Source organism: Antechinus flavipes, chromosome 1 (assembly GCF_016432865.1).
Source record: "Antechinus flavipes isolate AdamAnt ecotype Samford, QLD, Australia chromosome 1, AdamAnt_v2, whole genome shotgun sequence".
Lineage (NCBI taxonomy): Eukaryota > Metazoa > Chordata > Mammalia > Dasyuromorphia > Dasyuridae > Antechinus > Antechinus flavipes.
This window is the reverse complement of record NC_067398.1, coordinates 456,271,220-456,287,457: the sequence shown is the minus strand read 5'-3', so window position 1 is coordinate 456,287,457 and position 16,238 is coordinate 456,271,220. Positions and strand designations below refer to the sequence as shown.

The 16,238-nt window shown below is 36.6% G+C and overlaps 1 protein-coding gene across 2 annotated transcripts in view; it reads left to right on the top strand.

The window, feature by feature from the left end:
* The window catches only part of TRIM55 (tripartite motif containing 55), a 74,024-nt gene that overhangs the window by 44,425 nt on the left and 13,361 nt on the right, over nucleotides 1–16,238 (top strand). Inside the window, exon 9 of one of the 2 annotated variants that reach the window (XM_051970105.1) lies at nucleotides 1,321–1,614. The exons of the other annotated variant lie outside the window; for it this stretch is intronic. Coding sequence (XP_051826065.1) covers nucleotides 1,321–1,614 — 294 coding nt within the window. The remainder of the gene's footprint in view (nucleotides 1–1,320; nucleotides 1,615–16,238) is intronic. 2 annotated transcript variants of the gene reach the window in all.

Below are 16,238 nucleotides of genomic sequence, written 5' to 3'. Positions count from 1 at the left end.
AGTTTAAACTAAGTCAATCAGCATTTTATTAAGTGTTTTTTATATGCCGGGCAGTGGGCTAAATGTCAGAAATATAAAGAAAGGCAAAAACAGTCCCTGCCCTCAAGGATCTCCTAGTCTAGTAGAACAGACAACATGCAAACTATGGACATACAAGATATATACAAAATAAGTTGGTCATCTTCATCTGAGACAGCAGGGCCAGGGGGAGAACTGAGGTGTGAGTGATAGCAGCAAGTCTCTCAATTTCAGCTGCCCTAGCTCAGCAGGTGTCACCTGGGCCTGGACCCCATCTCCAGATGAAAGAAAGCACACTGCCTTAACAAACTACCTAGACTGGGCCAAGCTTGAGTTTTGTCCTTGTCTCCACCTGCAGGAGAAGAGGACCCTTAGCTCTAACAGAAGCATAACCAGGTAAAACAGGTCAAGCTTCCACAAGGTGATTGACTAAATCTTTTGTCCATAGGAAAACAGAAAGCTCTGTTCATAATTCTTTGGAAGCTCTTTATGTCCATAGAAAAATAGTGTGTAAAACTGCATTTCTTCTTTTTATTAATACAACCAATTCTCAGTTTTAGAGAGGAAGGATTGAAAGCATTTTTGAAAAACATGGAAAATGCAAAAACAGAGAAAAACACACCTTCATTTTGGCTGACAGGTTTAACTTTCTCTCCCAGTGCTGGGCACATATTTAATAAATTCCTTTTCTCCATTCATTCATTTGTACTGAATAAAACAGGGAGTGTCACTGATTCTGGTTTTCATGTCTTCTCCCTGCTCTTCCCTGCCCTTCAGTAGATTTTGTTCAGAGGCAATTGAATAAAGCATATTATATACATTTTATTAATTAATAAATCCTTATTAATTAAAGGTAAAAAGTTGGTTCTGAATAAAAATTAAAGTACAACTTCTAGACTAGGGGTACTTAACCTTAGATCTGTAAAATTGCCTTAAATTTTAAAAAAATATACATTTTGACAATTGTATTTCAATGTCATTCATTTCTTTTGTAATCTCATAATTAACTTTATGCATTTAAAACAAATATACAAGTGACAAGAGAGAAGAAGAGAAAGGAGGGGTTCTGTCAATTAGCTCTGGAATAATTGAAATTTCAGAATCCAAGGCATAGGGGCATGAGACAAGGAATCACAGATTTTCTGGGTGACTCTTTTGGGAGAAGGGGAAAGAATAAAGAAGATCTGAAACAAATTCATCAAATCAGCTCATAATGAGAAGCTGCCAGCCAGAATAATTAAAGCCCATTGCTTTTTTTTTTTTTTTTTTTTTTTTACTTTCACTTTGTTTGTCCCAATGAAGGGGGAGGTGGTGCCAAGTGGTGCTCAGCAGACTCCACAGTCTGAAACTCAAGTACCGTCAACAGCATCGGAAACCCTGGATCCCTTGTTTTATCCTAGTTGGTATAAGGCCCCCAAACGGCAAGACACCAACCCAACTCCCACCCAAGTGAGTGAAGGTTCGGGTCAAGTAGGGCCTTCAGTTTCTGTGGATGCCAGTGGGCAGAAGGCAGAAGAAGCAGAAGCCACCCCGGCATCCACTGAGAGGGCTGCAGTGAGTGGTAAGGAAAGTAGTACAGCGGCAGCTACTTCTCAGGTCAGTGGCCACCCCCATTGTGTCTGAATGCCTTTATGCATCCATCACTCCAGCTCCCAGCAGAGGATCATAGGACAAGCAAAAGGCTTTCAAAATGGAGCAACAGCTACAAATAAAACTAATTGCAAGGTTGCCTTTTAAAAGTACCTTTCATTCTGATCTGGCCCCCTTACAACTGGCTTCCCAATGGGGGATGTATGAAGACTCAGGCCCACGGCCCGCAGTTAAAGCTGCAGCGAAGAGCCGCCATGTCTGTAGCAATCAGTTGGTTTTCCAAGTTGCCCATGTGGAATGGCCACTTGTCCTTGCATGGCCTTTTCTGTGTCCTCCCAGAGCTTTCTAAGCTTAACTACTGGCTTTTGTGTCATTCACAGCAAGGCCTAAGAAAGCATGATTAATTGAAATTTAATTCCGCACTGGAAATAACTCCTCTGATTCATGACTTCTGGTAGTGTTTCAGCTATGCTAGACAAAGATAGTCTCCACTTAATTATACCTGTGCTTTCCTGGGCATAGATTCCTGATAGGGGCTGAGAATGATGTTCCAGTACGGACTCTGCCCCCTTTTCTTAAAGAGATACTCTATGTTCCTAAAGAGGGAGATGTGAACATTTTGTTTTTGTGTAATGAGTGTTTGAAACCCATGTCATGGATTGGATGCTTGCATGGCGATGGTGTTTCACAGAAGATACCCACCTATCTTCTTCTGTGGCAGGAATGCTGAGGGAGAGTCGGCTCTCCTCGGCATTCTTGCCCTGGGGTGTGGGCTTTGGTGTTGCTCTGATAAAGGAAGGGTTTCACAAAAAAAAAAAAAAAAAAAAAAAGCTATCTCAGCCCATGAAAAACAGACAGAATCTTTTCCAAATAGCAAGAATTGGTATAAAGAAGAGGTATGTTGCAGACTGAGTAAGCTATTGAAAGTTTCAAGAGGAAAATAACTAAGTGTTGTATTAAGAGTCAAAAAGAAAAAAAAACAATTCTAAGAGATAAGTAGTTAGTGAATATTTGCTATGTGGATTTTTTGGGTTTTTTTGAAAAAAAACTTTCTGTAGTGGCTATATGTAAATACTGAGAGCAAGCTCTTACTCATTTTGGTGAATGGAAAGAGAGTGATAACTCTCTTTACCTGGGGGAGAAGGACCTATTTTCTGAAAGGAATATTAAATACATAGTAATTACTCAATAAATCCTTATTAATTAAAGGTAAAAAGTTGATTTTGAATAAAAATTAAAGTACAACTTCTAGACTAGGGGTACTTAACCTTAGATCTGTGAACTTGCCTTAAATTTAAAAAAATATATATTTTGACAATTGTATTTCAATGTCATTCATTTCTTTATGCACTTAAAAACATTATTCTAAGAAGAAATCCCTAAGCTTCACCAGACTGCCAAAGGCGACCATGGTATAAAAAGGTTAAAATCTCTTGCTCCAGACAATGTTGAAAACTAAAGTTATTTCTGATCATAACAGTGAAGCATTCTTCTTATTTCCTCACAGGAGTTAGCACTCTGCCTATCACTTTTGGCTTTTGTTATCATACTTCACTACATCTGGAGTCAGATTCATACTTGATTTTTATCTTGATGGGTAGGACATATTTTATTTATCATTGACTAACATTATCAGTATTTCTTTCCATAATGTTCCCCTTCCAGATACTCATAGGTTTGTTTCACCCCATGCCTGGAACCTGAATTATCATAAAAGAATCATGCTGTCAGATCATATTTGCTGCCTAAATCTCCCTACTGCTCAAGCTCCTCCATCCCCTCTCCCAGGAAAAATGCTCCATTATCTAATCTTGCATGGTGGAATCTCCTTTCTCCCTGGAAAAAGGGGAGGTCTGACTCAGAACAATGACTCGATGGGTAATTATTCAGCAATCCAGTATAGTTATCCTAACCAAATGATGTAAAAGTTTTAGGAAGCCTGATTCCACACAAAACAATCTCTTGAGGTATGACAAAGTACTCACTGACCTCAAGTACTAGTTTTAGTAATAGTTCTTTACTACGTTACAATCTAGATTTTCCTGGATTAAATTTTGAGGGTTTATCTCCCCATCCCTCCATCTCTCTAATGAGAAGACTCTGCAAAACAATGATACTATAAATTTGAACTTGAGTGGAGGGACTTACTTCCCATTCTCCTATTGTTTGGATGTATCTGAGCTGGTTGGCAGCAGGTACCTATGGAGAAGTACCTCAACAATTATGACCATGAGCAAAAAAGCATTTTTTTAAAGTAGAGGATTATTGAATAAGTGGCTATCTTCCAGCCAAAGGAAACCAGGAGAAAAATCAGGGCATCAAAAATAGCTCTTAAATAATGTTTGTAAATTATTTTCCAGCTTTAATCCTTTTAACAAGCTTTTTAAAATTTAATTCATTTATGAAGGTTTCTTTTGGTGCCGGTATATTTCTATTTTAACTTCTCTTTAAGGTGATTGTTATCATATTAATACATACTATTTTAAAAATCTAAGCCTGACAGCCTTGTAAGTAACTGACCCTACTGAGCCTGCTTCTCAGCTCTATGGGCCTGTGTCTCCAAAGGCCTTCAGGGTGACTGGCAACATGCAGTCCCAGCTATTTCTGGTTCGTTGACTTTTCCTTTGGTTGACATTTGGCTGGTCTGAGAGCTCCCCATCACAGAATTCAATTTCTTTCATCTCATTAGTTTTTCTGTTGTCTGTCTTCCAATGGCAGTGCCTGCTTGTCAGCCCCCTTTCAGTCTTGGATCCATCAAACTGTGTAAGGGATGGTGGGATGGTAGAGATGGCAGCTCTCTCTCCTCCTAGTGGTACCCTCGTAAATGAAGTAATTGTAGTGATACCCTAAATCTTTTTGACTCTTGTCTTGTTAGCAACTCTTCAAGTCTGAGATATAGTGACTTGTTTGATAATCTCTTCTTAATGATAAGTATAATTTGAATTTGTATAGCTTTACAAAGTGCTTTACAAATATTCTCATTTGATTTTTACAACAGAAGGAGGTAGGTGCTATTTTTGTCCCATTTTACAGAAGAAGAAATTCAGGCAGACAGAGGTTAAGTGATTCTTGATTCAAGTCTTGTGCTCTATCACCACTTTGCTGCCTCCTTTTCTAACCATTCATCAAATAGAAAGGAATGGGAACCGCATCGACTGTGAGTTTAGTGGGGGTTAATGAGGAGGAAGAAAGGATTCTATTTTACAGCTTCCTTATGGATCTGAATGATTGGCTAAGAGTTCAGCCTGTGTTCTGAGTGTCAAGGAAGTTGGTGCCACCATAATTTTGGCTAAATGTGTCTGAGGCTGCAGAGGGAATGTTGAGCTTTGTGGCTGCCCATTCATTTATCCCATTTCATATCTGCTAAAATTCATTGTCTGTTCATTGGAATTGCGGTAGGAGAATTGAAAGGTAAAGAAGACAGAGGAAAATGCATGTTCATTATAGTTGAAAACCTAGTACTATTTACATTATGCAGGAAAGAGGTTTTTTTGGGGGAGGGGAATCAGAGTAGGATGGGAAGAAAAAGCTTAAGTGCAAATGATAAAGTAACTTGGAACAATTTTCCATTGGCCCAGATTCATAAAATCCAAATGAATCGGTGTTAAGCAGTCACTCAACCAACATGGAAAATGCAGGTAGGCATCAATTTTTAGAGAGGATTGACTATTTGTCAATTAATTTGATGACTGAGGCATCCCACAATTTAATGGGAGTTTTTTTCCCCATCCAGCTCTTCAGATGCTGAAATCCCAATATTATAATAATAATAATAGTACTCTTTTTTTTCCCCCAGACCAGGATCCAATCAGCCTCTAGGTGCCTCAAAATTTAACACTAGACTATTTCTGTAATTTGAAAGCTGGAGGGTGCCCCCTAATTCAGTATATTGAGGATTAAAAACAAAATTTCTATTTACCTCTTTATAGACCTGCCTTTTTCTCCTTTTTGACTCTTTACTCCTTTCTTTTTGTCCAGTTAAACATATTTCCTAACATATCTTTTAATATGTCATATTTCTTTTGTCATCTTCTTTGTTTGGGTCCTCTCATGTAACTGAGTGATGTCTCTCCCTTAGCTAAGAGCTTTAATTTCTGCTGGAAAGTTTATTCAGTGACTTATTTCAAGCTCAGTTCCTTATATACCAACCTATCAAACAATCAGCACTTTTTCCCCCCTTAGGAATTTCCTCATATTTATTCACTTGGTGAAATCCCATCATGGTTTTCCTACATCCAAATGCTATCCTTTCTAATGCAATCCCTGTATCCAAGCTATAAAAACCATCTGCTTTTTCAAATTCTTTTTTGTAGAAAACTAGATAAGGATTTATTTGATTCTACTGAGCTTGCAACTGATGAGGGAAAAAAGCCCCCAAATCTCTGGTTTCTCTATCATAAGTGAAATGTATTTGTGTTTTACCAAAGGCACATTAATATTTAGCTTCCTCTGTTCTACAGAAAAAGAATATATCCCAGGAAAGTTTAAATTCAGTTTGGGGTTAGCCTTTAAAACTTGGGGCATATTGAAATGAATAAATGTTATTGGTTACTTGTCTTTAGGACATATTCTGAATTCATTGCTTTGAATTTCTGAAATTGGCTGATCTCAGTTTCCTCATGTGTAAAATGAAATGCTTAGACTAGTTGGTCTTCCTACTAATTTCAAATGATTGTGATTCTGTGAATTGCATGATGGATCCACTTACACTGGCTAGGTGGTACAGACCCTGCACTTCCTTCATTTCTCCTGAAATATTGTGGAAGGAGGACAAAAAGTCTATTTCTTAATGTCTTTGTTTGATAAAGGAGTATTAAATTTATGAATTCTTGGAGAGTTGACCTTGAAATTTCCAATCACCTAGATAATAGCAGTTTGCTGTGTCAGTTGAAAAAGATTTGGATGGAAATAACAATTTTATGTACTTACTGATTAAAAAAACAAACAAACAAACCTGAAATGCTATGTCTTTTCCTAGAACAAGCAGAAGAGCTGTGGAGAAAGGAGCTCATTAGAATTGGGAATAGGAGGAAGAGATGAGATGTCAAAGGACTTGCTAAAATAGCTAACAGAAACTCAACCAAAAACATTCGAAAGATTCATGTTTGCTGCCCTTGGAAAGCAAAGTCTTTGAGGCTACATTTTCAACTGGCTGTGGGTCTCTGGGCAAATCAATCACTTAATTCTTCAGCCCTCCTGGCAACTGTCTAAGACTATTTTTGCAGAGAAGATACTGAGTTGTACCAGTGGAGGGAGATCCTCGCTGGGAGCTCCCTAACACCAATGCAATCATAGATTCAGTCCTTAGCCCTAATATAATACCTCTAGTTTATTGAATTTCTTCGGGAGATCTTCTTAGAGGGTAGCCTTATACTATTTCATTCTATCCACTTTTAGAAATACTACCAACTCATTTTTAAATAAGTCTAAATTTCACCTGCGTCTAAATCTCAAATGACACCGATTTCTAGTTTTGTTTCTTTAAACCCTGCAAATGCCAGTGAACAGTGAATGCTGCTTAGAGGGTATAGGGGCTTTTTCAATGTGATCTTTAAGGGGATTTATATTTTTTCTGAAATGGAAAGAAGTAATAGTGGCCTTCTGCTCCCTGGAAGCTGCTTATTGCTCTGACCTTGGGGATTTTTGTTAGCCCTCTTTAATGGATCCTTATATTGGATCAATGGATCATTAACTTCTTGTTCTTTAAAAGAATATAGAGAGCATGATAGCAAGATCACTGGATGGGGCCTCTAGTCCTTATTTGCCATGAATTGCCATATGACATTGGGAAGATTACTTAGCCTCTCTCTGCTTCATTTTCCTCAGCTGAAAAATAAAGCAGCTGTATTAGATTACAGAATTTTAGGACTGAAAGGAACTTGGTGGATTCAGCCCCCTCATTTTACAGATAAGAGAACTTCAACCTAAAGAGGTAAGGTGACTTTTCAAAGGTCTCACAATGGAATGGCAGCTGAGCTCTCAAGGAAGCAAAGCAAATATTTCTATGGAGATTCTTTCCTATTCATGGCAGCTGCTGGATTAATCTAGCAGCTGTTCTGACCAAATCCCATGTGGACATGGTTTTCTCACAGTTCAGCTATTAACAAGAAGTGAAGATGTGCCATTCAAAGATTAATTTTGGAAAGATAGCTGTACCTACCAAAAAGCTCTGCAGTCAGTCGTTTTTGTCAGTTGACAACTTAATCATCAGTAGAACAACAGGTGGTCAAGATAACATAATTCACTGGAAGTTGGATTTGCAGGAACAAGAATAAAAATCCCTCAATTTTAAAGAAGGTCTTAGTTTAAGTGTGTATCCATATTGTGTATCACATTTATTTAGGCTGAAAGTGGTTAAAAATAGAATTGTATCCAAATTATACCCATAACAATAGAGAAGTAACCTCTGGTGGAGACAAAACAAAATTATGTCTCTGATTTTTGTCTGGTAATATTTTATTGTAGAAGATTGATGATTTAGATCCTGGGTAAAGGTCCTAAGAGTAACATTGCTAATGATACTTTCCCTGTGAAGCAAGATGGCTCTTCTCCCTCTCACCCAACTTTTCCATCCATATTGGTGTTTTTTTCCTTTAAAATAACATAAAAGTTCTCTTTGGGAGAAAGCAGGTGTCTCAGGGAGGTTTTCTGGAGGCAGCCTTAGTATCAGTTGAAAGTAATAATCATCCAAAATGCAACCAGGTGATAAAAGTTCAGATCTTTTATTGTCTCCAATATAGCCTGGTTAGCTTTTCTTAGAGGCCTCTCTCTCTCTCTCCTTGGTTCTAAGAGCTCTTGCAGCTTTGTCCTTTGCTTCTGCCTCTGCCTCCAGCCAGCACTAAGGTAAAAGTTGTAATGAATCTTTCTTGCCTCTGAGAGAGGGTTTCTGGCTCTCAATCTCCCAGAGTGCTCTGTGTCTGCACCAGAGTGCTCCTCTCCAATCTAATTCAGCTGAACTCTCCTGACTGGGCTCACTGAAGCTCTATTTATGCTCCTTCGAGAGAGAGGGATTATGGGTTTCTTCCCAGAGTGCTCTCTGGCCCTAAGAGCTTCAAGAGAGGTGTGAATTCCGAAAGTTACACAGTTAACTTTGTGAAGCTCCTATACTTGTGAACTCCAATGAGTACTTAGATACTTCTTGCTTATATGAGCTCTCTAAAAGTGTGAACACAAGCATTATTGTCTGTCAGTTCTACTTAGTACCTTGTTTCTTCTGGCCCATAACATCTTCTTATAAGAGTAGATCAATCATACTGAACCATGCTAAATTAGATAATACACATAAATCCATCCATATGGGCCAGAACTTGAAACAGATATACATGGTATACATAAATCCATCTTTAATATGGGAGGCATTACACATAATGGCATAAGCACATAGCAATATAACACAGGCTAATAGTAATGTAACAAATAACATGAATCAACCTGAGAATTTTCACATGTCCATAAGTCCTAGAAATAGTCCAAAAATAATCCATTGTCCATTAGTTCATGTGTCAGGAATCCAACAGTTCCCGTAAGCTCTGAAGTACTGCAATAGTCTCATCAACAATTTTTCATCTCAGGGAATCCAATGATTCTTTCTGGTTTTTCAAGAGCTAAAACAGTTTCATCTTGTGTTAGGAAATCCAATGATTCCTGAAGATTTTAAAAGTTCTTTTAACAGTCTCATTGTCAGCCATACTCTTTCAGTGTCAGATGTTTCTTAAATCTCCTTTGTTTTGAGGTTTTTCTCTTTTTCTGTTTCATCTCAGAGAATCCAATGATTGTTGCTGGTTTTTCAGGAACTGAAAGCTGAAGATTTTAAAGTTCTTTTAACAGTCTCATTGTTAGCCATGCTCTTTCAGTGACAGATGTTTCTTAAATCTTCTCCTTTGTTTTGAGGTTTTTCTCTTTTTCTGTTTCTCTCTGATGGACAAGGTGAATACAGCTCATTGGCACCCATCTGATTCCTTCTCCACCTGTGGAGATAAAAGCAAACCCTCTTCCCCAAGCAGTTAACCTTCCCTTATCTCCCAGAGAAAACCATTATTATTTATAAAGAAGAACAAGAACTCCACATTTAGAACTCCACAGGAAACAATAGCTATAGATTAATAAAATAATTAACTGTGACCAAGTTTATTTTGTACCAGAGATTCAGAACTGATTCTATATTAGGAAAGTAATTGGCACAATTGATTGTATAAACAACAAAAATAAAATTTATAAGATTGTTTTAATTGATGTAGAAAAAGATAGTGACATTAGGTTCATTCATGAAAAAAAAAACCCCAACAATAACTAAAAAGCCTACATGGGCTCATCTTTGATATCATAGTTTTATTTAAAACTAAGAGCTGCATTATTTACAATTGATAAGCACTAAAGATTTTCTTAATGCAAAGAAAGATAAAGTAAATATGTCCCATTTCTCCATCTTTACTTAAAACAATTCCAAAACATCTCCTTGTAAGATCAGATCAATAATCTATCAACTCTAATGAGTTAGCAGTTTGTAAAGATTCCAACACATCCATGTCTTGGCCCACACTCTTGTCTATATACAAAAAGCCTTTCCTTTCTTTTTTATCTTTTGATTTCCTGTCCTTCCACTAAAGTCAGTCTTAATCATCTCTAATGGGAGTTCTTTCATCTTCTTTTGCACTCCTGAGAGAGGAAGAATACATCTTGTCACCTTAAAGTATGTTTCTCATCTTAAGTATCTTAATTAAATTTTTTTTCTTAAACATTTACTAATTCCTTCATAGACATCTATCTAGTGTTGATATTTACAAAGCATTTGACATTGTAATAATCCTACAAAAAGGTGTTTAGACAAGGGGGCCTTATTTTAGGCTGATGTAAGGCCAATTGGAAAAAAATAAAATACTCCCACCTTGCCTCACTTATGATCTCCATAATGGCCTTAATCTAAATTCCATTAAATGTATTTATTATCATGGCTTTCTTATCACCAGCTATAAAATAAACCTTTATTATAGTAAGCATTCAATTAATCTCTATTGATTATTTATTCAATGAATGGATGGCTTTTCATTAGTGACTTAATGGAAGATCAGTGCTCATCTCTTTTTTTTTCACTGTATCTACCATTTGTAGTATTGAAAAAAAAATCTCATGAGGCTATTTTAGTTAGCCAGTGAGCATTATGAAATACTTACTATATGCCAGTCCCTGGGCCTAGTGATAGAGACCCCAAAAAAGGCAAAATATGTTTCCTGCATTCAAAGAGTTCACATTATAATTAAGGTTGCAATGTTTTAAAAATTGCACATATATCAAAGGCATGGTCATGGAAAGGGTCAGGAAAGTCCTCCTATAGAAGGTGAGAGTTGAGTTGAGTTTTGAAGAAAGCCAGAAGATGGAGGAGAGGAAGGAGAGCTGTCTAGATAGCCAGGGAAATGGCAAGGAATGAAGAGCATGTCATCATGTGCCAGAAATAACATGGAGGTCATTGTCACACCACTAAAGTTGGGATCCCAGTTGATTGACTCCTGGGTATAGGGGAAAATGTATTGAAATTATGTAAGTGGGTCTTGAGGGCAAGCTATTTTGTTTTTCCCTATAGATTATACAGATCCTAGTTGAATGTTGAATTAATGTGAAGTTTTCTGAAGATGATGTAGGAAGCCTTCACATTTCTTCTTCCATTAGCACCCAAGATTCCTTGAAGTTGTAATGTCAATAGAGAGGAACCTAAAAGGCATGTTCTGTCACCCATGTAGCCCTTAGCTAGAAATACCTCTAGGTGAAAGGGAGCCATTGTAGTAATGACTACAACCTGAAGATGACTGAATAGATTTTCCACATCAATTGATTCCATGAAGTCACATGATATAAAAAGAGAGCACTGGATTTGGAATTAAGATAATCTGTATTTAAATCATAGCTTTGCTAATTAATAGCTATATGGCTTGGATAAATTGCTTAACTTCCCTGGGCCTCATCAGGGAACTGCATTAGATTGTCCTTATGGATTCCTGTCAAATCTAAAACTATTGGGGATCCTAGGCTCAGGAATTTGGTTTAGTTCAATTGTTTTATGAATGGATATCTCCAAGAATCTCTATCAATTTGAGTTTTCATATTATCTCTATGCCCTGATTCATTTTCATTTTGTACATGGTTTTTATTGGAATGATTTTGTCCCTGTTTGGACAAGATCTTAATTTGAACAAGTTTCTATTAGCTTAGTCTCCGCAAATTCTGTAAGAAGGTCTGTAATTTATGCTCATTGCTCCCATGTAGGTAGGAGATTTGTATTGACTATTGCGTCAACCTGATGGGAAGCCAAGAATTGGTAGGCATTAATATTCTAAATGCCTAAGAAAATGATTCCATATACCATCTTTGGCACATATATCCTAAATTGACCAACCTTTGTTTTACTTAATTTTACTTGATGAATTTTTAATGGATTAACAAAGTCATGCATAGTTTAAAAATAACTTTACACATTGATATTTTAATGTATCTATGGCTTTATCTATGTGGACATTTCCACCCTATCCTTCACCCTTACCCCCACCAATGAAGCTCTCAACCTACATGCCCTCTAAAGCCTTTGTAATTCTTGTCCATATCTTCTCATAAATTTCTAAGAGGACTGATCCAATATACCTATTAGGTCTTTAGATATTTCATGGATATCAACATAACAATGGCTAACTGTGTTTCTGTTTTATACCTTCCTTCTACCCTAGTTTATTTCCTTTTCCAGTAGAATGTGTCCTTAATGCTGTCTTTATAGCATTTTTTGTATGCAAGTCATGGGAGCATTAAGATGTAGCATGCTTATATTTACCATGGGTCTTTATATTATTCTTTAGGTCATTTGCCATTTAGATTTCTTTGAAAACTAATAGAAATTCTTTAGAGAGCATCAATGTGGAGAATATCAATTTTAAAAACATGGGTGCTTTCAGAAAAGCATTGGAAGTCTTATGAGAATTGATGCAGAGTGAAGGCAACAAAACTTGAAAAACAATCTACCTAGTGAGTGTAATAATAGAAATGAAAAGAACAACAATAAAAACCAATCCTTGAATTCTATGTTATTATAACAATGAAGTTAGATCATGGAGAAGAAATAAGAATTATACTTCCCTTTCTTCCCTGGCAAGTAAGTGTTGTTGTTCTTCGTTCTTGAAGAGGACCATGACATCAGGGAGGGGATGCCATGACATGCAAATGAATTTGATTAAAGTTGAGGAGGACTGTGCAAGGTTACCTGCCTCAGTTTCTCCTCTACAGCCAGTTGAGTCAGTCCACTGGCCAGATATAGATCAGGATGACTGGATACAATGGGAAACCTTGGCCTTTCTAAGCTAAGGTCTTCAACAGGTCAGTTTGACTGAGGCGACACCCATTCAATGATTAAGGCTAGGCAGAAACTGAAGCAAAAAAATCTCCTCTTTTGTCTAAACCAAATAAAATCTATAGAACATCTCTTATGCTCTCAGACTTGCTTTGTGTGTTGATTAGTTTTGCTGAATTGCTTCCTTCTCTTTTACTTTTTTATTTTTATTTTTTAAATATAGGATTATTTAGTAAGGGAATAGGGAAGGAATATTCAGAAATAAAAGTGATATAAAAACAAAAGATATCAATTAAAATCATAAAAGATATGATGGAGGACTTTAGCAGTTAAAAATAAAAAGATATCAAAGCCTTAATAGGAACCAAAGGTTCCTTTCTAGGCCTCTTTCCTCATACCTAGCAAACAGATAAGTTTCTTAAAATTAAAATAAGTTTAAGATATTAAGGAATTTCCCTTACTGTTTTCCTTCAGTCACATACTTTTATGATGAAGATTAAATAAGTTTTCCATTTATAGAGCTGATAAACAGAGCAATCCATAAAAGTTTCAGCTGGTCATAGAAAGCAGTTGAATTATCTTTCCCTCAGGTGTTACATATAGAGAATAAAATTATTTTCATTCAAATAGCCCTTGGGATGGAAACAACCTTCCCTGTTTCATGATCAAAGGTAAACTCCAGATGCCTCTAGAGACCTAGAAGTAAGAGATGTCAAAGGCTGGAGGTGCAACCACTCATATTTCCTGAGCCGGTTTAATTTCAAAGTTATTATGGAGCATTAAAAAAAAATAAGAGAGAACAAAGAGCATGGTGTTATTCTAGTGCCTGATTTCCCATGAGTATGAATGCTTCCTATGTTCTTTGAAACGGTATATTTAATTTTCCAAAACAAATAGAAATGAATGAGAATTAAACTGTGTTCTCTCAATTTAATTGAGGGATTCAGGATGTCAAATTATTTTCAAACATAAATCTCGACCACAGAGAGAGCACATTGTGTTTCACAAATTAAGTCTTACCAAGCTTATAAATCATTACCTCCCTTATGCTGGAAGATGTGCTAGAATTCTATTATGACAAAAATAAAGGGACAACAGATCCATGCTCTACTGGCCTGCCACGTTCTCAATTTCACATTTAACAGAACAGGAAGTTGTGGATGGTAAGAAAGCAAAAAGGCAAGTATCTTTGTATTTTAGTTCACAGTTTCACTAAACAGTGTGCATGACCAGGTTAGCTCTAAATAGGAAAATAATGAGACCACTGCAACTAATGTGATTCATTTGTGTCTTAAGGTTACATATTTTGGTTCCTTTTACTCTCTGGGGAAGTCATATTCTAATACTTGTTGATTCTTGAGTTTTACTAAGAAGCCAAAAGGCCAATTATAAGTGTCACAGCAGACCACACGAAGTCAGCCAGAAGCCTAAATAAATATAGTAATAATAGAAAAGCAAATGTAGCTAGCCCCTTAAACAGGAAGGGAAAAAAAAATCAGTTCTACAAAAATGTTATACAGGTTCTAGATTAATTTCTCCTAACAAATTACATTTTTAGCTCTCCCATACCAAGAGAACCATAAACCAGAGATATTTGTGGTATTGTAATTAAATAGCTAATGTTAATCTTGCTTCCCATGTTTCCAAATTTTTTATTAGTTTGCTTTTAACCCGTGCTACTTATTAAAGGTGGGTATGCTGTAGATATTACTGTTGGAACTCATGAATCTCAGTAATTGAGGAGTTATTTGGTTGAGGCAGCTAGATAGCTCAGTAGATAGAAAATTAAGTCTGGAGTCAGGGAGAACTGAGTTCAAATCTTGCCTGAGATACTGTGTGACTCTAAGTAAGTCACTGAACCTTTGTCTCAGTCTCACTAACTATAAAATGGGAATAATAATAATACCAGGTGTTGTGAAGAGCCAATGATCTATTTGTAAACCACATTGTATTATCCAGTGTGTTCATATAACTTAAAAAATGATTAATATGGAGTTGAAGAAAAGAAATGAATGCACTGACTTTACCTGTCTTGATAAGTCTGTAATAAAATCATAATGACTCCTACGATCCAGATGATCTAAATACCTGGTCCAACATCAGAAACCTTGAAACAGCAAATCTCAGCTTCTAGTAATTATACAGATTCTTTTAAAAAGTAGCAAGATAAGCTCTTTAAGAGTAAAGAGACTGTTTAGATTAAATATATATGTATATTTGGATCCTCAGGACCAAGTCAGTCAATTAGTCAACAAATCTTTATTCAGTACTTACTATGTGTCAGCCAGTATACTCTGGGCATAGTAAGTGCTAGTTGGATTATATTAGATTGTAAGAATTTGTCTACTTGTGATGGATTGGTCTATAAGTGATTTTGCTTCTGAGAACTAGTCCTGTTTACTTTTTACATGTTTTGGGTTTTCTGCTACTTGGGGGGGGAGAAGGAATATCATTCTTAAAGGGAAAGAAGTGCCTTGATTTTCCCAGGGTTATAGTTTGTATTTTTCCTTCAAATTCACAGTGGCCACGTGTGTTATTCTTTAGAATAGTAGGGGCCAGTCACAAATCTGGGCAGGGCTCAGGCCCCATTAGGGTTTGGGATGTTAGCCTATACTCATATATTTCATAGGATGGTTACCATTACACTAGAAAAATCAATGAGTGGGGCAGTGGATAAATTGTAGACCCTGGAGTCAGGAAGATTCATCTTCATGAGTTCCAATCTGTCTTCAGATACTTGTTAGCTGTGTGACCCTGGACAATCGTTTAACCCCTACTCGCCTCTGTTTCTCATCTGTAAAATAAACTGAAGAAACCATTCCAGCATCTTTGCCAAGAAAACCCCCAAATTTGGTAATTTAGAGTCAGACATGACTGAAAAGGACTGAACAATAAAAGTAGAGCTTCCATTTATGGGATGATATAAAGCATGTCATGGACAATGACCACATTTTATCCTACTTGGGGCAAAATAATGTTGAATTCATGGCTATGTGTAGCTATGTGTAGTAAGGTGGTGCTTCTATTTCTCCATTCACTCATTCCCATAGCCCTGATGATTTCCAATACCAGTTACTCTAATTTCACCTTGATCATTATGTACCATTTTGGAGCACTTTTCTCCTGACCAGTGCAAAAATATCACCTGCTCAAGCTTCATCATGGTTCTTGAAAGAAATGATGGACAGTAGTAGTGTTAAACTCATATAGGAAGGAATTCCCAAAGGCTACATGTTGAGTTAGAAAATCATAAATTAACCTCTATATCAAATTATTAAAAATTTGTTGTATTAGCATTTTCTAA